Below are 19844 nucleotides of genomic sequence, written 5' to 3'. Positions count from 1 at the left end.
TGCTGCACACAGTAGACCCAAAACTGTGCTCTTGTGTCCTCCAAGCTAGGCCACGTTCCCTTACCCTGGAGCAGCCTGAGACCTACCTGTGTGTGGCCATTGTGTTGCCTTGGCACAAGTCCACTGTGAGCAGAATGCCATGTGAGGCACCGTGCTCCACAGCCTCGGGCCCGAGTCCTGCTCACCATTCAGACATCCATGGGGCGTTTTCTTGAGCTGTCATTGTGCCATCCTGATTATAAGTGAGGCCAGGCTCCTTTTTTTTTCATCTGTTTGCTCCGTCCTGTCTCCTGTGCTGTGCTGGTTGTATCTGTCTCCTGTTCCTCCCCGGGTGGTTCAGTCTTCTCCCTGCCTCTGACCATGTCAGGAGTGTGACACCTCTGCCTCTTCTCTCCTGTGGTGTCGTTGAAGCAGAAAGCTTGCATTTTCATGTGGTCAGCTTTCTACGGTTTGGCATTTTGAATCATAAAGAAAATCTGTTATCTTGTCTTCTCTAAGGTTGGTGGTTTTAAGTCCACCTAGGATTGCTTCACGGAGAAGGCAATGGCACCCCACTCCAGTACTCTTGCCTGGAAAATCCCATGGACGGAGGAGCCTGGTAGGCTGCAGTCCATGGGGTCGCTAAGAGTCGGACATGACTGAGCGACTTCACTTTCACTTTTCACTTTCCTGCATTGGAGAAGGAAATGGCAACCCACTCCAGTGTTCTTGCCTGGAGAATCCCAGGGACGGGGGAGCCTGGTGGGCTGCCGTCTATGGGGTCACACAGAGCTGGACACGACTGAAGTGACTTCGCAGCAGCAGCAGCAGGATTGCTTCAAATGTGTGTTCCAAGGTAGGGGCCCAGTTTTCCTCTTAATTTATTGTAGCCATATTCTGTCTGAACACCATTTATTGGGAAAACTGTCTTTCTCTGTTGATCTGTGGTGCTTCTCCATTAGCAGTCATCTCTGTGATCGTGGCCTCACCTCTGTCCTCCCTTCTGTCCCCTGGCCAGTGTTGCTCAGCCAGCACCAGTACCGCGCTGTTCAAGTCACTGTAACTTCACTCTTCCCCAATCCGTTGCAGCCCTGCCCTGCTTATCTCCCCAAGCCTGGACTGTTTCTAACCCTCCCCTGCCTCCTGTAGACTTTAGGACCAGCCTGCAGGTTTCACCCAGATGTGATTCTCTCTCTCTCTCTCCCCCCCCCCCCCCTCTCTCTCTCTCACACACACACACACACACAGGTTTCACCCAGATGTGATTCTCTCTCTCTCTCTCCCTCTCTCTCTCTCTCTCTCTCACCCAGATGTGATTCTCTCTCTCTCTCTCCCTCTCTCTCTCTCTCTCTCTCTCTCTCACACACACACACACAGAGCCGAGCAATAGCCTTGCCGTCTCTCAGAAAGTCAGGATTTTTTCACTGAAGGTTTTGTCCGTTGTTTGTTGGGTTGTCCTAGGTGCCCTATAGTTTCTGCATACTGCAGTAAGCACCGCTTGGCAGTTCAGCTCTCTGTTACTTGTTCCTCTCATTTGTACATGTGTTCTGGATTCTCTGCATTATGCAGGAGTGATGATTGTTCCCTTCGTTTTGGCTCCTCGTGCTGGCTAGGGCTTTTGGAAGAGTTGAATAACCAGTGCTTTTGTCTGGTTTTTAATTGTAAAAGATGTGTTTTCAGGATTTCATCATTAACTGTGAGTTTGCTGTGGGGCTTTTTTGTGTGCTGTTTCTTTGTACCCTTTATCATGTTGGAAATTTGCTGTTTATTTCCATGTCTTGTTATAAGTTTCCTCCCCTTAAGAAGAGAGCTCCCTTTTGTCCCGGAACATATTATTTCCTTAATCATGCCGCTGTTTTCTTAGATTGCTTACGTGCCCGTTAGTGAGAGCAGGCTAGAAGGGCTTCTCAGAATTGTTTATAGCCCTGTAGGAGTTGACACAATCATTTCTCATACATTTCAGGAAAATATCAGTTTGAGCAAAGAGACCTATGAAAGCAAACATTTAAGTAATCCTTTTAGTCCTCCTGTGGGCTTTGGGGTTGATTTAAAATATACCTTGTAAACAGGACACATAGCCATGTTTGTCTAAGGCTGTTCATCATGGTGTTATCTGTGGTAACAAAAACTTAAAGCAATCTAAAAGTCTAGTAACGGGAACATTAAATTATAATACATCTATATGGTGGGATATTCTGTGATCACTAAAAATGTGTGTTTGAAAATTATGTGAAGATATGCGATAAAACTCATGAAGTAAAATTTAAAATGTATCTGTATGGGACTTCTCTGGTGGTCAGCAGCTAAGACTCTGCTCTCAATGCAGGGGGCCTGAGTTCGGTCCCTGGTCAGGGAACTAGATCCCACAAGCCACAACTAAGACCTGGCGCAGCTCAGTAAATAAATACATTTTAAAAATAAAATGTGTCTGTATGTATAGTAAAACTCCCAATTCCTGTAGATGTTGGTTCATGTATGTACACACATTTGTATGTGGGTTCACACAGAGGACAGGGCTGGAAAGCTTGAGGGTCCACCTTTGTCTGCAGCTCTGATCTGTTTGTCCTGGGAAGCTCTGTGGAGCCAGTGAAAGAATGGCCGGGGAGCACCTTCTGTCAAAGTGGGGAGAGGTGCCCGTGTTTTGAAGTTGGATGCAGTGGGACAGGAAGGAAGGAGAGAGGTGCCAACCAAAAGTGCCTCTTCAGGGTTATCTGCCAAGACACCTCAGATTAAAGCCCAGGAAGTAGAGGAGAGAAGGTGGACTGTTCAGTGGACAAGAAGGGTCTTAGAGACCCCAGGGAATGCTGCTCTTAGGTGGCTGCCCAGGCAGGGGGGTGGCAAGGTGGATTCTCCCGGCATGAGGGGGTTGTGGCCTCAGTGATGAGGATTTGGAAGAGCTGACAGGTGGCTGCGGTGGGGAGGAGAGAGCACACAGGCAGCTGGGGTGTGGTGGCTGTGGAGGGGACCGGTGCTCTCTGGGGGCCTGTGGAGTCCTCTCTGTCCCACCCATCATTTACCCACCTGTCCTCAGCCCAACATGGGTTTGTCCTAGCATCTGGCACTGACTAGCTGTGCTTTGTGACTCATCTGGAGCTCACTCCGTGTGTGTTCTAAGTTACCTGGGACATTCCAAGCAAACCAACAGCATTGTTTTGTCAAAGGTTAACCTATATTTCAGGGGTTTCACATGGTCTCCCAAAGTTCCCCCGAGAAGGCTACAGCAGGCTGTGCTGCAGACCAGCCCTGTGCTCGTCCGCTCACCCACCTGGGCCCTGCTCTCGGGACCCCGTGCTCTGCACTCACTCTGTCCCAAGTCTCTTGTGTGCATTGCTGTTTTCTCTGTGAATTGCCTCTCTGTTCCCTGAGGTATTTGTAAGGCGATTCATCATTTTTGTGTTCATTTATGAGGGGTCTTTATATGTAAACCCTTTGTCATATATATCATTTCTTTAACTTTACATACAAAGGAAGTTCTAACATTTTCTGATTCAGAGATACCTTAATCTTTTTAAATTGTAATTCCTGCTTTGGTTATCATACTTAGAAAGTAATTCTTTACTTTATTTAAAGCTATCTATTTACTTATATTTTCTTTTAGTGCTTTTTGATTTAATTTTGCATTGAGATTTATAATGTTTATCCATTATTTATCTATTTATTGTAGTTTCATAATACAGTTTTATATTTGTTAGGGCAAGACTCTGCACTATTCAACTTTTTTAAGCAAATGTTTTATTTTTTGCCTATTTATTTTTAAAACTTTCTTTTATTTTTGGCTGTGCCACTTGGCTTGCAGGATCTTAGTTCCCCAACTAGGGATTGAACCTGAATCCTGGCAGTGAAAGCACCAAGTGCTAACAACTGGACTACCAGGGAATTCTAGACGAATGTTTTCATCACAGGAGATTGTGTTTGCCTCCAGCATTATTCAGGAAAATGTATCAAGGAACCAAGAAATTGCCAGCGAGAGAAAAAACTGAGCAACAATATCCCAGTCTAGGAAGAGGGATTCTGTGGCTTCTGAGACCTGTGAGCTTGGCTTTCATTCTTTCCATTGAGCTGGAGATGACAAGTCTGTGGTCAGATCCCCACGAGGGTGGAAGTAGGCTCGACATGCACACCCTTGGTGGCAGGGCTGCGGAGGAGCAGAGCCCGAGTCCTGGTACTGAGATCTGGAGTCTGAAGTGGACACAGCTGCTGTGCCACCTGCCCTCTGCCCCTCCTGGCTGTTAGATCTCTGGCAGAGCAGCTTGTCCTCATACCCCTTTGTGCCCTCCGTGTGCTCTGGGGCCCGCTGGGTGCATCCACACACTGTCGAGCCTGGACCAGGCTCTGCTGGTCTTTTGCTGCTAACAAGTGCTCTTTAGGTGCTTATCAACTGGACTGCTTCCTAAATGGTGATTCTTTAAGAGACTTTGTCCTGAGAATGTTGTTTTTTCTTGCTTTATCCTGTGAAGTCTCAGATCAAGGTGCTAGTTTCACTTACTGTCTTCTTGCCAGTTCTTTAAGGAGAAAAGCAATACATTAAGGATTTCATTCACCTTTTCCAAAGCAAGCTGGTGCCACCCAGTCAGTGGACTTTGCTGTTGTCCTGGCACAAAGCCTGCTTGCCTCTGAGCTAACACAGACAGAGATCCCTGGATTTCTCATTGACGTTTTGTAGACATGACCAATGGGAGGTAGCGAGGCGTCAGGGACCTCGATTTCTGACTCTCCCAGTGTCTTGCTCCAGGTGGAGATAAAACTGCTGACACTTTGGTGGCTGCCAAACTTAGAATTAAGATGTCTTCCTCCTAGTGTATTCTGCCTGACATTTGCTAACGCCCATAAAAAGTAATTGCCTTTTAAAATGGTGTGTGGGGCTAGGGCTTGGTTGGCAAAAACATTTGCGTGAAAGCATGGGGGAGAGATAGAAGGTACCTGCTTTTCCTCCAGGGAAGAGAGGGGGATGCAGCACCTTTATTTTCTTGGGGAGCAGAAGGGTACAGTGGGGTAGTTAAATTTGAAAGAGAATCGCATGACACACAAAAAAAGAGAGGGGGGCATTTAGCAAGAAACATCCCTAGAGGGGAAGATTAAAGCGAACAGGTGCTGTGAAAATGTCTCTGCATATTAGAGCTTAATTAGATTTGAAGATGAATTCCAGACGGGCTAATTATGTGTGAGTTGTTGCAGGTTGTTTCTTGTAGGGGCAAGCATGTATTTTTGGAAATGGTGATGTAGTTTGATTGGGTTTGATTCCCGCCTCCTACCATGTTTCCTCTATTGAAAAACTACCACTTTTGGGGCCCAGGACCCATTCAGCAAGCCTCATGTCTTGGGCTGCCAGTGTCAAAGCTGGTAGAGCCACAGGAAGGCAAGCCTACTCCATATGCTGCAGCAGTGAGCATGTGGAAAGACCAAGGACTCTTGCCCAGGTGGAGGGGACAGGATTCCAGCTTCCGAGGAGGGCAGACAGAATGGGCATTGTTTCCAGGAACCTGTCCTCTGCTGGTGCTCTTACTCCCTGTGTGGCTGGTTAGATGTGTTTGCTTAGATGTATCTGAACCATTTTCTGGAAGGGCAGAGGGGCACATGCTTGCCAGCAGCTCTCTGGGTTGTGAACCGAGAAAAGGTAGAGAAGGTGTGGGTAATCTGAGATGTGCTATGGACCAAAGAGTTTAATATCTGGAAGAAAAAAAAAAGGAGCAGGGCTGCATGGAGCCTCTAGACTTCTGGTTAGGATAACAGACTCGGTTTAATGTAGGACAGCCTGTGAACATTGTCTCAGAAGACGGCATGGGCCTCTGACTTCCCCAAAAGGTGTGATGTGCTGGGGTGGCCCTGCGTCACCTGCATGCCCCAGGGAGGTCTGCTTGGCATCCATTAGGGTCTGAGAGCTTTAATAAACATAAACTTTTATGTAAGGTCCCATAATTGGAAATTATGGATGTCTAATTTATATATGACTCAATGAATGATTTATATAATGTTAAGTGATGAGTTAGATAGAAAATATGACCCTCTCTTGCAGAATCTTTAATGAAAAGCGTTGGTTCTTATGAATTTATTTCAAGAGCTCTGTTTGAACTCAGCATGTTTGACATAAATCAGATCTAATTGTCATTTTATGATTAATGAACATATGCTGGCCATTTTTCCCCATAATTAAACTTTATGTTCTGTGCATCTGACAAAGCAAAACAAGTTTAGACTTTGACAGATTGGTGGTGGGGTTTTCATGTTTGCGTAGTAGTATGTGTACTCGTGTGTGTGTGTGTGTGTGTGTGTGTGTGTGTGTGTGTGTGTGTTTATTTTGTTAATGTGTAAGGATTAAGTTTCCATGAAGTTGGGTTTTCCAAAGGTGTGAGGGAGGTTGTTAAGAGTTAGGATTCAGGTGAGAGACTGGGAGAGCTTATAGAGAAGGCGGGGTGCACAGATGCAGCCTGAGGGGGATTGTTTCCAGGAACCTGTCCTCAAGGGAGCTGGGGTCTGTCTCCCACAGCTTCAGCACCAGGCTGGGGGGCAGAGAAACCTGTGGCCAAGAGCAAGTCTACTTTCTTGAGTTGTGGCCCCCATGAAATGGCGGAAGGTGGAGTCATTGCAAAAATGTGCACATTTTCCTCTCTGCTTTTCATACACTTCAACAGGAATTGTAGTAATTTAAGGAGTGAGACAAGCTTGTGGACGGAAAACCCATCACAGGTCAGCATTCACACCCTGGACCTTTGTCTCCTGTTTCAGGACATAGACAAGTTTGGCAACGAGATCACCCAGCTGGCCCGCCCCCTGCCTGTGGAGTATCTGATCATAGATGTAAGTGTGTGTCATCTCCCCGCGGAGGTTAGGACGGCTGGGGGAGGCCTTGAGAGGGCGCCGCTTGAACACCTGCCCCTCTGCCTGCGCAGAATAGTCACGTTTGAGTCACTGAGCTCCTGGCATCCCTGAAAAGCTAGAAACCTTAAGGGCTTTTTGTTTTTTATTTCCTTAAAAACAACTTAAGGGGTTAACTTCTCCCAATCTACAGTGCAGCAAAGGACCACCGACTAGGCCAAGCAGCCGCAGAGGTCAGTGAGCCTCTCCCTGGCTCTGTGCGCAGGTTCTGCCCTGGCCACAGCGGCCGCCACAGCCAGGCCCATGGTGGGCTGCTGCAAGTCGATCCGTAGGGAACACAGCCGTGACTCTGCCCTTGAGTGAAGGGACAGCATGGTCTCTGGGAGGGCACTGTAAGAGCCAGGAAGGCACCTGGTACTGGCACACCATCCCCAAGCCTTGGCTCCTTTCTGGAGGTGTGCTCCGCTCACGGAGATGTGGTCACGGGCAGAGGGCAGCACGTGCTGCAGGACCAGAGCCTGATGCATTTGCTGCAGTCTGCGCTCTGTCCTGTACAGGGTACGGGAGGTGGCTCATTTCCTAACTGCTGCCTGCCAGGATGAATTCAGGCCGCATTTGGACTAGGACAGGCATGTGATTCAGGCTGTAAAGTATCATTGCATTTGGAGCAGCGGGTCCCTGTGAGCTGAGCCCGCCAACGCTCCATTCCCACTGACAGCTCCCGAGAACATATTTATTACCTAGGCCATAAAGGCATCTGCTTTTTAGACTACCTAGGGTGTAATTAAGATGAAAACAGATTGATGGAGTATACACTTAGGGGGGGTCTGCGTGATTTAAAGCCAGCTTCCTGAGGTCTTCTTTCCCAGTGGCCTCCCCACCCGTTTCCTTTCACGAAGGAGCTAAGCTCTTGCCTTAGTGCTGCTGCAGTACCGTTTGGTTGATGGGGAAGCCTTCCACTCTGTGATACTCACGTGCTCTCTTCCTGTGGAAGGAGGTTGGAGCAGGTGCCCAGACAGGCGTGCTCACTCCTCACCCAGCCCCAAACCCCCACCTGATCAGCACATTTAACGACTTTAAATAAACCTCGTGGCCAGGCAGCCATTCAGGCCTTCTGTGGAGGTGTTTCGCATGTAGGGGGTTGTCTGCCAGGCAGGCTGGGTGGGGAGAGGGCTTGAGCACAAAATAAAGTGCTTGACACCCTGCATCCTCTCCCCTGGGTTTCTGGGATATTCAGACTGACATGTGAACTTGGCTCTGAAGTTCTCCAAGGGGCAGTTACAGGTCTAACAAATAGTTCCCTTGATTCCACATTTACTTACTAGTGGGTCTTCTGTTGTTGCCGGTCCACTCCTGTATCTGCCTTCCAAAGGGAGGGGTGTGAGCCCGCCACAGGCCTTGTCTCTGCAGTGAGGTGGCCCCTTTGCCATCTCTAGAATCATGATGGCAGCTGAGACTGAGCCCCACGTATGCTGCCCATTCTGCAGGCTCCACATGACTGGGCACACTTGATCCTCACAGAGCCTTAGGAGGCATGGGCTCTCCGATCTTTGTATCTCTCAGATGAACCAAGCGAGGCCTCACAGTAGGACTTGGCGCTGTGCTGAGTTCACACCCTGTGCCCCGAGGCCACGTGGTCTCATCCATAAAAGGCCAGCAGGGCTCGAGTGAAGGAGCTGCTGACGGCTCAGCTTACTGTCACAGCGCTGGCACGGGCACAGCGGGTCCTGGGCCAGCCAGCCTGGCACAGCTCACTGCCTTCACTGATGCAGAAAACAGGCCAGAGCCACATTTTAATTCTTTAGAAATAGTCCCGAAGGAACCAGAATAGCTGTGCTAAATCTGGACGAGGTGTAATCTGCTGCTAGTGTCATATTGCAGGGGAAGAGCTGCGTCAACCAAAAGATGGCTGATGGTGGTGCACACTTGGGTGCGTTTGTGGGGAGGGGCACCTGCCAGGAGGAATGAGAAACTGGATTTGTATTGATTTTTGCACATTTGCCATTGTCCCTGTAGCTTCTATTGATTTTGAATTTTAAATGCCCTCTGTCATTTCTGAACCACGTCTGAGGCCCTGCAGGGTTTCGGCCCTGATTTGGACGCGAGCTCCTGGCTCCAGCCATCTTCAGGGGAGAGCCATGCCCTGTATCTCCCCAGCCTGGCCTCTCCTCCTGCCTGGTCATGCCCTGGCTCCATGGAGTGGTGCCTGGGAATTGGAAGGGGCCTCAGCCAGCTCGCTGGAGGGCACCATGGCTTTCAAAACCATCAGGAACTGGTTCTGCACTTGCCCTCCAGACATGGTGGTGGGAACAGCGTTGGCTCCTGAGATGGCGCTCATGCCTCTGCTCTCTCCCGTGGCCCACCCTCTAGCTCCCCCTTGGCAGCGGGAGAGCAGCTGAGAGGCCGTCCCAGTGGAGATGGAGTTAGGAAACTGCCCACGGGTACCACAGTCTTACCAGCTATGAAAAATGAGTCTTTATTTGCCTCTGAGAGTCACAGTTTCAGAATTTTCATTTAGGGGCTGTCCTAAGAGTTAAGCATCCCATTCAGGGTAGAACAGTTAGGACTTTGCTCCTGTGAGCAGCTCGGGGCTCCAAGGATTGGTGTACTCAGGGCCCACATCCCTGTTTACGACACAATTAATTTATCATGGGTTTGTGTTTTTGTTCATTAGATCACAACAACTTTCCCCAAGGATCCAGTTTATACTTTTTCTATTTCACAAAATCCATTTCCTATTGAAAACCGGGATGTATTGGGTGAGACACAGGTAAGCTCTTTGTCTTTAGAAACATAATTTAAAGTCGCTGCTGCTTGTTTATCTAGTGTCACTATTGTTTTTCTAGAAAGTATCAAGGTTTCTGACTCTCATTCGTTCTTGTGACAAAGCCTGGTTAGGCTTTTTTCTAAGATACTGCTGATCGCATGAGCCCTCTCCAGGGCAGCGGCAGTGGATGAGCATAGAGGCAAATCCCTCTAAGTCCTCAGGCCTGCGGATTTGCCGGAAGGACCATTCTCAGGGGGCCTGTTTTATTGGTCACTTCAGGTCCTCTTCCAGCAAGGTTATTGATTGTTGGTAAGTGCCGTCTTTTGTGGCGGTGTCTTGCTTTGCTATGTGCTCTGCCCTCTACCGCATCACCTTGCCACGTTTCTCTGGCACCATCCAAACCATGGGGCCTCATGTGGCCTGGCCACCTCGGCTCTCACCTGCACATCAGGCCAGTCAGAGCTACCCTGACTGCCGTGTCCTCACGTCAGTGGCCTGTGAACACACATCCCAAGTTGATCACAGGCGCTGCAGAAAGGGGCCTGGTTAGAGAATGTCTGCGTTGAGAGTTTCTTCTGAAGCAGTGACTCGTGTCCAGGGCCTCTCTGATACTTTGGTTTCCTCACCGCCCACCTGGCCAGGTGCTGGTGGAGGAGCAGAGCCACTGACCGGGGTAGCACCCTTGAATGTCCTGCTTCAGTCCTGTTGAAAGTGTTAGTGTCATATAATCCCCCATCCCTCTGCCTCAATTCCTGTTCCTCACTACTCTGCTGCCGTGGTCAGCAATGCACCCGGACAGACAGGGCTTCTTGCAGCCCCACGTGACCTTCCCACTCCCACTCTTCCCCAGAGGTGAGTTTGAATGTGTCTCACAGCTGGGTCAGTTTCACAGACATGTTGCTTACACTCTTCCGTAAGTCAAATGTACTGAGTGTTTTCCTGGAAGTTTTCCTCTGCAGCTGCGTTCCTCAATCCCTGGCTCCCAGTAAATGGTTCTAGAAGGAGAGTGGGTGGGCCATCCCTCAGCTCTAAATGTGGTCAGTCTCGTTTTTGTAGGACAGTGGCTCTCCTCCGACTCTGACCTGGGACCAACGGGTGCTTGTGTCTGTCTCCCCCTCCTCCCCCCCCCTTACCTGGACCTCTAGGATTTCCACAGCCTGGCCACCTACCTGTCCCAGAACACCTCATCTGTGTTCCTGGACACTATATCGGATTTCCACCTCCTGCTGTTCCTGGTCACCAACGACGTCATGCCTCTGCAGGTACGAGCCAGGTGGGCTTTCTGTCCTCAGACTGGAGCACTCTGGGCAGCACCGGAGCAGCTAAGGCCCCCTTAACCTGTCCTGTGGGCAGCAGCTTTGCACAAGGACCTTGACAGGTGACTTTCTCAGTTTTAGAGTTTGCACTAGAACAGCTTATTCAAAAGTGTCTGCCCTCCATGACGGAGGACAAATCATACGGGGCGCAGAGGCCGCTTAGCTGTGTCCTTCTAAGGGAAGCATTAGAAATCAACAATTAAAAAATTCCTGTTGGAACAGTTTGAGAATCCCAGCCTCTGCTTCTTCCTGATCTCCCCTTCTCCCGAATCAGCTCTGGTTTATCACCTTGGCCCAGAAGGTTGGCCAGCATCCAGGCCCTGGGCGCACAGCTGCACAGTTGGCGTTTTTAAGACATGCTTTGTGGGGAGATGAGAGCGAAGTGTTACAGATGGCAGCTGCTTTCTGAGCAGCACAGGAGTAGCGGGTCCAGTCAGGAAGCCTCTTGCATGGGTTGTGTTGTGGCTGTCTTTTTACTTTGGCCCTTTTTCTGCCTGAGACCCAAGGAAACGCATTTCTACAAGGAGACAGAGTAGAAGGGCAAGGCCCCTTCCTCCCACTGCTTTTCTGTAGCTGTTGTTGTGCCCTGCTGGGTTGATCTTGTGTTTGTTTTTGTCCAAACTGCTCACTTGTGATACTTGACATTGGGCGTCCTGAGGCTTCACACTAGCTTTGCCTTCCCTGTTTAGCCCAGAGAGTTGCAGCTGCAGTCCCAGGCCCAGCTGCTGCCCCTCCGGTCGGGAGGGTGGTGAAAGCTTAGGGCCTTCTCGCTGGAAACCGTGTGCTGCTGTTGCAGTCATCTGTTAGGGAGCACTTTCTGAAGGCACTGCCTGAGAGCCCCTGGAAGGCTTTGTAGGCTTTTAATTATAAAAGCTATTTAGTTCCCTGCACTTTTACCCTGGCGTTCTAGGTTGCAAAGCGCACTGATATACACGTGATGAAGACAGAGGACTGAGGGAGGCGAGAGGGACGAGGGTGGGCCTCATGGCCATGGGGCTCCTGCCCGTCTGCCCGGGCCCTCAGGAGAAGGCCTGTGAGCTGTGACTACCTAGCGGGTGGAGCAGTCAGCCCAGGAGAGAGAGCAGCACAGTGGTCACCTTGGGGCTCTCTGGGAAGAATTTACATTTTACCTCAATTTAGCACTTGTCTTTATAGACTAAGTGTGTGTTGTTTTGCGTTTCATGTGACAGCCTGGGAGATATTCGCAATTCTCCCTTAAGTGTGTCTTGATATTGGGGAGGAAAAACTTGTGAGCAAGTCTGTCTACTGTCAGTGAAGCGAGTTGGACTCTTCCATTCTGGTTTCTTGCAGGACAGCATCAGCTTGTTGCTGGAGGCCGTGAGGACCAGAAACGAGGAGCTTGCCCAGACCTGGAAGAAGTCTGAGCAATGGGCCACCATCGAGCAGCTCTGCAGTAAGTGTCCTCCCCTCCTGCAACCCCCGTGACCAGGGCTCAGACTCCTGCCCTTCAGGCCCCAGTGCTTCTTCCTGGGCCCTGGAAACCTGACCCCAGATGTAGCCTGATGGCATCGTGGGCAGTGGAACAAGCACAGACAGACCTTTGCTGGGGCCCACAGATGTTTTTAATCACTGTAGCATATGTGTAAAGGCCACACATCTTGGATACACAGTTCTATGGATTTTTGTACATGATTCTAGGAGTAGTTTGAAAGTCATTGTTTTAGGTGAACAGGAATTTCATACTCATCTAAGTGCTGAGTGCAGACAGCTTTTGGGCTCCTCAGGCTTTTGTTTTCCCCTTTCCCCATCAATCCTCAGTATTCTTGGTGGAGAAGGAGGAAAAGAGAATAGAACTAGGGGATCTTGTGTTTTCAGAGTGAGAGCCTCCAACCATCAGCCTCCATCCAGCTGCCCCCATACTCCCAGTGCCCTCGCCAAGAGCTCAAGAGGATGGTGACCCTGGTGGCCCTTTTCCCTGTAGCTTTGAGAAGAACTGCAATGCCCCCTGAAAACACACCTGAAAGGACATATGAAAAAGTGTTTAAACATTTTCTCAATCTGGAGGGCAGCTACTCGAGCCAGAATTAGTCAGGAAACCCTCAGTGGAGCCCAGGCCACAGGGAGCCCCGTGGGATTCTTACTTTCTCTACACTGAGTACCTGGAAGTTCAGGAGTTGAGGAGCCTTGGTATTCACGTGTTGCTCTTCTGTTTAAGTTTTCTTTTTATATGATTCTGACAGCCAAACGGTAAAAGAGCTGGACATGCCATCTACTTCTTGTCCTCACGTTCTGAAACAGAGGACCCAATGTTGTCACCAAATTCCTACAGCCAAGCCCATGGCCTCATGTCCTTGTGTGGACAGTGTGAGGTGCTGGCCAGGGTCTCAGCTCCTGGTCCAGCTCTCCCACGTACTGGGCTCTCCCAGCTCCTGTTGTTATTCTTCAGATGCCTCACACAGAAACATTGACTGCAGCAGCTTTAGTGGTTTGGAGCCCTCTCTCTAAAAAGAGAGCTCCAGAAAGAGCACATGGGGAAGCTGGGAAAGGAGGGTGGCTTGACCAAAAGGTTTTCCTAGATAAGCACTGGCCCAGTGGGAGAAAAGAAAACCAGATGAGGAAAGGATTCCGTCTGAGCATGTGGTATGCCTTGCCATCCTCACTAGAAACTAATGAAACGCTAGTGACCCCATAGGAGCTGGGTCCCACTGGCTCCACGCCTCATACTTCCAGTGGGAAGAAACCCAGACCTATGTCAAGCATCAGTCTCACAGTAGCAGGATGGTATGGTCTGGACCCACTGCCTGGAGCCTCTATTGGGAAAGCGCCTGTCACTTTGCTAAAACATGCTGTGTGGTTGTCAAATGCTGTCAACAGATACACTACTCACAGAACTCTGCTCACTACACAGGGGTTGGTAACGTAAATTAGCAATGGAGTACCCTTTGCAGATGCAGAGTCACAGAACGTGAGCGATCTCATGACACAGTCTACTGATGCCATGTAAGAGCTCTCTGCTGAAAGCTAACACTTTGCCAGAAGAGCTAAATAGATCGTAAAGAAATACCATTGTTCTGGACTGGAAGGCAAGATATTTCTAAGATGTCAGTTTTCCCAGAATTAATTGGTATAATCTCAATCATCATTCCCCTTAGACATATTTATTTTGTAAGGGAAGGGAGGGGAAAAAAGTTTTAAATTTTATCTGGGGGTGTAGAGGGGCTAGAAAACAATCATGAAAAAAGAAGAATGGAGACTCCTAGGTGGTCCAGTGGTTACTGCTACTGCTAAGTCGCTTCAGTCGTGTCCGACTCTGTGCAACCCCATGGACAGGAGCCCAACAGGCTCCCCCATCCCTGGATTCTCCAGGCAAGAACACTGGAGTGGGTTGCCATTTCCTTCTCCAGTACATGAAAGTGAAAAGTGAAAGTGAAGTTGCTCAGTCGTGTCCAACTCTTAGCGACCCCATGGTCTACAGCCCACCAGGCTCCTCCGTCCATGGGATTTCCAGGCAAGAGTACTGGAGTGGGGTGCCATTGGACTCTGCATTTCCAGCGCAGAGGGTCCAAGTTCGATCCCTGGTCACAGAACTAGAACCCACATGCTGCAGCTAAGAGTTAGCATGCCACAACTAAAGATCCTTTATGCTGCAGTGAAAACCGAAGGTCCTGCGTGCCACAGCTAAGACCTGGTGCAGCCAAAGAAATAAATATTTAAAAAAAAAGAAGCTGGAGGATGTGAACTGTCTGTTTTCAATAGTAAGGCTGCCATGGTTAAAACAGGGTACTGTTGGCATGAGAATAAATAGGCTGATGGGCCAGATGGAGAGTTGAGAATTGGGTGATAACAAGGCACCTGATTGAGATATACCCTTTTTAGGAAAACACGTCGAAGCAAATGGGTATCTGTGTGGGTAAAATGAACTTGGACTTCTGCAGTACACCCCATATATAAAAATCAACACAGGACTTCCCCTGGTGGTACAGTGGCTAAGAATCTGCCTACCAGTGCCGGGGACACAGGAAGATTCTACATGCTGTGGAGCAACAGCCTGTGTGCCACAAATATTGAAGCCCATGAGCTCTAGATCTGGCGAGCTGCAGCTACTGAGCCTGTGTGCTGCAGCAGGAGAAGCTAAAAGATTTTTTTTTTTTTAATCAAAGAAACAAAAAATCAATACAGGCTGGGACATTAGGTCTGTCACAGGCTGATAGACCTAGTGGTAAGATCTACAACTATAAAGATATATGTTTAAAAAAAAAAAGTTGAATATGTTCAGGACCTTGAAGGTAGGACAGAGAAAAACACTGACTAAAAGATTGGTCAGGTGGACTTCATCAGAATGAAACACTTGGGCTCATGAAGAAATGTTGTCTAAAACTTGAAAAGGCAAGGCACAGACTAGGAGAAGATACGCCATAGAAGATGTTCCACAAAAAGCTTTAGTAAGGTCACCATCAGTCATCAGAAGAGTGGAAATTAAATAAGCTACCATTACATGCTGTGAGATGAGATGCAGACACTGGCTGCATGGCGTGCTCACACACTCCCAGAGCAGCTGGAGGTCTCCCACACCCTGGTAAGGATGACCCAGCCAGCCCACTGCTACCCAAGAGACAGACAAACACAGATTCGCACTAAGATTTGTGTTAAGAGATTCGCACTAAGATTTGTGTTAAGAATATTCGTGGCAGCTTTGTTCACAATAGCTTAAAACTGGCAGTGACCCAAGTGTGCATCAGGAGGGAGACAGATGACCAGAGATGCTCTTCATACCACGTACTGCTGCTCAGCAGTGAAAAGGAAGGAGCCACTGACACAGCAGCTGGGCAGGGGCAGTGGGCAGGTGCGTGAGTGGCCACAGCTGGCAGCCTTCTGCTCAGCAGACAGCAGCTTTCCTTAGCGGGGCTCTGTGTGAGAGAGAGAGCAGAGGACCCAAGGTGGGGCTCTCAAGCCGCGTTTGTCCACGCCCATGGCAGTTGCTTTTCAAGTCCCCTCCTGTCCTGATAAGCAGCAACTCTCAGAGTGGGGGGGACAGCTTCCTGTGCAGAATGGATGAATACTGCTGCTCTTCCTACCCCACAGGCACGGTTGGTGTGCAGCTTCCAGGCCTCCAAGAGTACGGAGCCGTCGGTGGCTCCACACATGCCGCCTCGTCCGCCATGTGGGCCTGTCAGCACTGCACCTTCATGAACCAGCCGGGCACCGGCCACTGCGAGATGTGCAGCCTCCCCAGGACCTAGGGCTCCCGGGCCCTGCTGGCAGGACTGGACCCACCCCAGCCCTCTCGGAAGCCGAGATTGTTGTGACCGTGCCCCACCTCAGCAGCCCTGAAGGCAAGGCAGGGGCGGCTGTCCTGGGGTCCCTGACCCAGGAAGCTTCTCAGCACCAGGCTTCCTTGAAGAGAGGGAGTCAGGCTGGTGCTCTGCGGGCTAAAACCAGTATCCTGGTGGAGGCACGGTGTGGCCTTACCTGGCCGCCCACAGCAGCCCCCACTGTGGTAGAAGGACTAGGTGCCTCTGAATCATCACCTGGAATCGGGGTGGGAGGGCTCGCTGCCACCATCCAGCTTTCTTTTTTCCTTCCTTGGATGCTTTTTGTTCCTGCTCCTGTTCCTGTTTTTGGTTGGGAGCTTTTGGTGACCTCTGTACCCTGTTGCTCTGGGGCAGACCCTGCCTGTGAGGGCCACCTCTTCCCCTTCTGGTAGCCATCATGCAGTGGAAATGCGTGGCCACGGGCTCATGGCCTCCTGTCCGCCTGGTCTGCAGGTGAATCTGCTGCCCGCCCTTTCCTGCTCCCACCCAGCTTCCATGGGGGGGTTTTAAAGTCTGCTTTGGTTGTAATAACAGTTAATCAGTAATTCCTGCCCAGAAGACTTTTATTTATTTTTTTTTTAAGATAAAAACTGCATAAAAGGGGAGTGAGAGAGACTAGTTTCCACCTTCGTCCCTCCTTTAATGAGTCCCTGGAGGTGTGTGCAGCCTGGGTGAGTGGACGGGGGACCCATAGTCAGGTCTCCTCACACGTGAACCTCAGTGCCTGAGACTTTGCTGCCAGGCCACATGGCTGGCACAGCTGCAGACCCAGGACCAAGCAGGAGCATGGCAGTGTCCCCCACTGAGCAGGCAGCCCCTCGGGCAGCCAACACTTGACCAGGCCTGCATCGGGTGAGCTGGGTGGCCCCAGGCAGGGCCGGAACCTCTGGTCCCTTTTGTCCCCACCATTCCTTCTTGTCCTGCCTAGACCCTGGCCTCTGACAAGGCCACGTTACAAGCCAGGTCAGGGAGTAGGAACCCGGTTGTAGAGGGCTGTGGAGCTGCTGCTGGGTCGTCGGAAAGTGGGTACTGTGCTGAGGTGTGGGTCCAGGCCATCCCAGGACAAAGGTTGTGGTCAGACCTTGCACGTGCTCTAGGGTCCCGCGTTTCTTCTACAGCTGGGTTCCAGTCTCGCCCTTCCCCAGGAGCTGTGGACATCCTGATGCCTCTTTGCCTTAAAAAAAAACCTGTATCTCTGAGCTGCACTGCACTCATCCCCGGGAGAGGTGGACCCAGACAGGCTGCTTGAGGACTTCGTGTCTCTGTCCTAGGGCAGGACGCAAATCTATGTGACCCTCCCTCGCTCTTGGCCTGTGAACAGAGCACACCTGGGTGTTGTGTTTACTTGTGGCAGGGGTGTGCCTGGCACCTCCGGGTTGACCTGGCATAGGACACTCAAGTGGCCAGTGGGTTGGGCCTATTCTAGGGGCACGAGGCACAGAGCCCCGTTTCCCCAGCTCATCTGTGGCCGCCTGCCAGAAAGCTGGGCGTGTGTTCTGGCCCAGGTCGCCTGCTCCTTTGATCAGATGTAAGTCTGCAGGGGGAGCAGGAGTGCGCTAACCTCAGACCTCGCGGCCCCCACCATTCCTCCTCCACTTGTTCTGGTCTTTACCTTCTCTTCGACCAATATCCTGCTCACCCTGAAGTTCTGGCATCTGCATAGTTCATTTCCGTCTGTCTTTTAGCTAAAGAAAAAGTGTTGTGATTTCTCTGCTTCTGGTTTTGAGTCACTCTTTGTTCAGTAATGCACTTTATTGTCCAAAGACAGTCAGGGGTCAGCATAAGGATCGGGGGCACCCTGCCAGCAGACTCAGGCCCAGGCAGCTTAGCCATCTCCTTTTACACAAGGGAGGGGGCCCCCAGCCCCACCTTCATCCTACCTGCCCTCATGTGGACACACCCTTTCATGCCACCAGGCACCATAACTCAGCGAAGGGTGACTAGGTGCCCAGCCTCCATTGACCAGTCTGCTCCCTGTGCTCCCACTTGGGTCTTGCAGGTATGTGTCGGTTGGGTTTGCAGTAGCGTTGCCTGGACTCCAGCCCTGCAAGTGAACCAATAAAAGCACCTGAAGCGACTGTCAGCGCCCCGTTTGTCCTTCCTGGGCCCTGAGGCCTCTCCCTGCTCTGATTCTTGACCTGCCTACCTTGTCGGGTGACTTGATGACTTCCTCTCCACACGTCACTGTCCTCTGCTGATGTGTTTAGAGTATGAAGGATAGAGGCCCCCTCCTGCCCAGGCTCGTCGGCCCTGTGGTCCCAGCATGATGTCCACGGGAAGAGCAGAGCCTGGCCTTCTCTGTGCCTTTCCTGTACCCTTCCCACCGTCAGCCATGTGGCTGCTCCTGGCCTTTGGTGGGTCAGGTGCAGGCAGCCAGGCAGCAGGTGAAGGACAAAGCCCAGAAGCCCGCGAACTTACACAGGTGCGAGGGGAGCAAGGCCTGGACAGAACATGCTGCCTGGCCTGAATTACTTGTCGAGTGACGGCCTTCACACATACCTAACAGCCAGCTGTCCTTTGGCCACTGACCCACTGCTCCTTGAACACATATAAGAAATACCACCACTGATGTCCAAGGGGCCCTAGGGTGAGGCAGGCCCAGCTTAGCTTCTGGACTGGGGTGAGTGGCCTCAGCTCCCAGCTCCAGTCCTGTCCCTGAGTTTGCCTGCTTTTACTAGCAGTGTTCTGCCCTCTGCATGGCTCAGGCTGCTGACCTTGTTGGTTCTATGAAGTAATGAGGTTCTGGAATATCCCCCGTCCCCTCAAAATCAAGCAAATGGAAGGTACTGCTTGGAAATAGAACTCAGGGTCCTGCCACCCCCTTTCTTGGCACATTCAACATGTTGGTGTTCCACGTTGCTATGAGAAGTGATTGGCATTGCCTGTACATGCTGTGTCCTGTCCCCCCACCACATCCCCAGTGCTGTCTGTCAGTAGTTTGTCCTTGGAAGACGATACAGCTTCCATGTGGCACAGAGACCAACTGACTGTCCACAGCACGCTCTGCTGTCTCACCTCCTGCCACAGGCCTTCCAGGGACATGAGGGGCTCGGCCTCTGCATCACGCCTGAGCTGGCTAAGCCCCTTGCTCATGTCTGTACTCTCCAGGGCGATCAGCATTCGGGGACCCCTTGCCGTTCAGGATAGACTGTTGATGGTCATAAATCCTTGTATCACAGAGTGTCGGGTTTGCCTGGGTTTGGGGCCAGGAGCCTGCTAGCCCTCCAGAGCCGAAGGGAGTGGGGCAGAGCAGTGATCAACTTCACAGTGCTTGGCCAGTCAGGGCTGAAGCAGGGTGGTGAGGCCTGACTGGCTTAGCCCATCTCCTCGCAGTCCACTTGCCCATATGGTCATTTTCTCTGGGACAATCTCAGTGTAGTTCCCTTGGTGTTGGAAGTCAGGGAGGATCAGAGTAGAAATTGGTATGGACACATCACCCACAAGGATTGGTGGTCATAACACAAGCCAAGAGCACTGCACTCGGAGGTGGGGGTTGGCGGGGGCAGGTAGAGGAGGAACTCAGAGTCGTGTGTCTTGAGAGGAGTCCTCACTTTTAATTCCAAAAGCCAAGCAGGAGCTGGTCTTAGGGCAAAGGACAGACTGCAGATGGTGCACTCATGCTGGGTCCAACCCAGAAGCACAGTGGCTGTCCACTGCCCTAGGGGTTGAGCACCAACCTCAACAAGGGGGATTAGA

The 19844-nt window shown here is 50.7% G+C and overlaps 1 protein-coding gene across 2 annotated transcripts in view; it reads left to right on the top strand.

The window, feature by feature from the left end:
* The window catches only part of NPLOC4 (NPL4 homolog, ubiquitin recognition factor), a 50147-nt gene extending 31921 nt beyond the window's left edge, over window positions 1-18226 (top strand). For both annotated transcript variants that reach the window (XM_044938690.1, XM_006064202.3), the window contains exons 13-17: window positions 6703-6774; window positions 9467-9562; window positions 10705-10821; window positions 12187-12289; window positions 15919-18226. In XM_044938690.1, coding sequence (XP_044794625.1) covers window positions 6703-6774; window positions 9467-9562; window positions 10705-10821; window positions 12187-12289; window positions 15919-16076 — 546 coding nt within the window. In that variant the 3' untranslated portion in view covers window positions 16077-18226. The remainder of the gene's footprint in view (window positions 1-6702; window positions 6775-9466; window positions 9563-10704; window positions 10822-12186; window positions 12290-15918) is intronic.
* The last annotated feature ends 1618 nt before the right edge of the window (window positions 18227-19844 follow it).

This window comes from Bubalus bubalis, chromosome 3 (genome assembly GCF_019923935.1).
Source record: "Bubalus bubalis isolate 160015118507 breed Murrah chromosome 3, NDDB_SH_1, whole genome shotgun sequence".
In the NCBI taxonomy this organism is placed as follows: Eukaryota; Metazoa; Chordata; class Mammalia; order Artiodactyla; family Bovidae; genus Bubalus; species Bubalus bubalis.
Note: the sequence above shows the minus strand (reverse complement) of the source record. Positions and strands in the feature narration are given on the sequence as shown.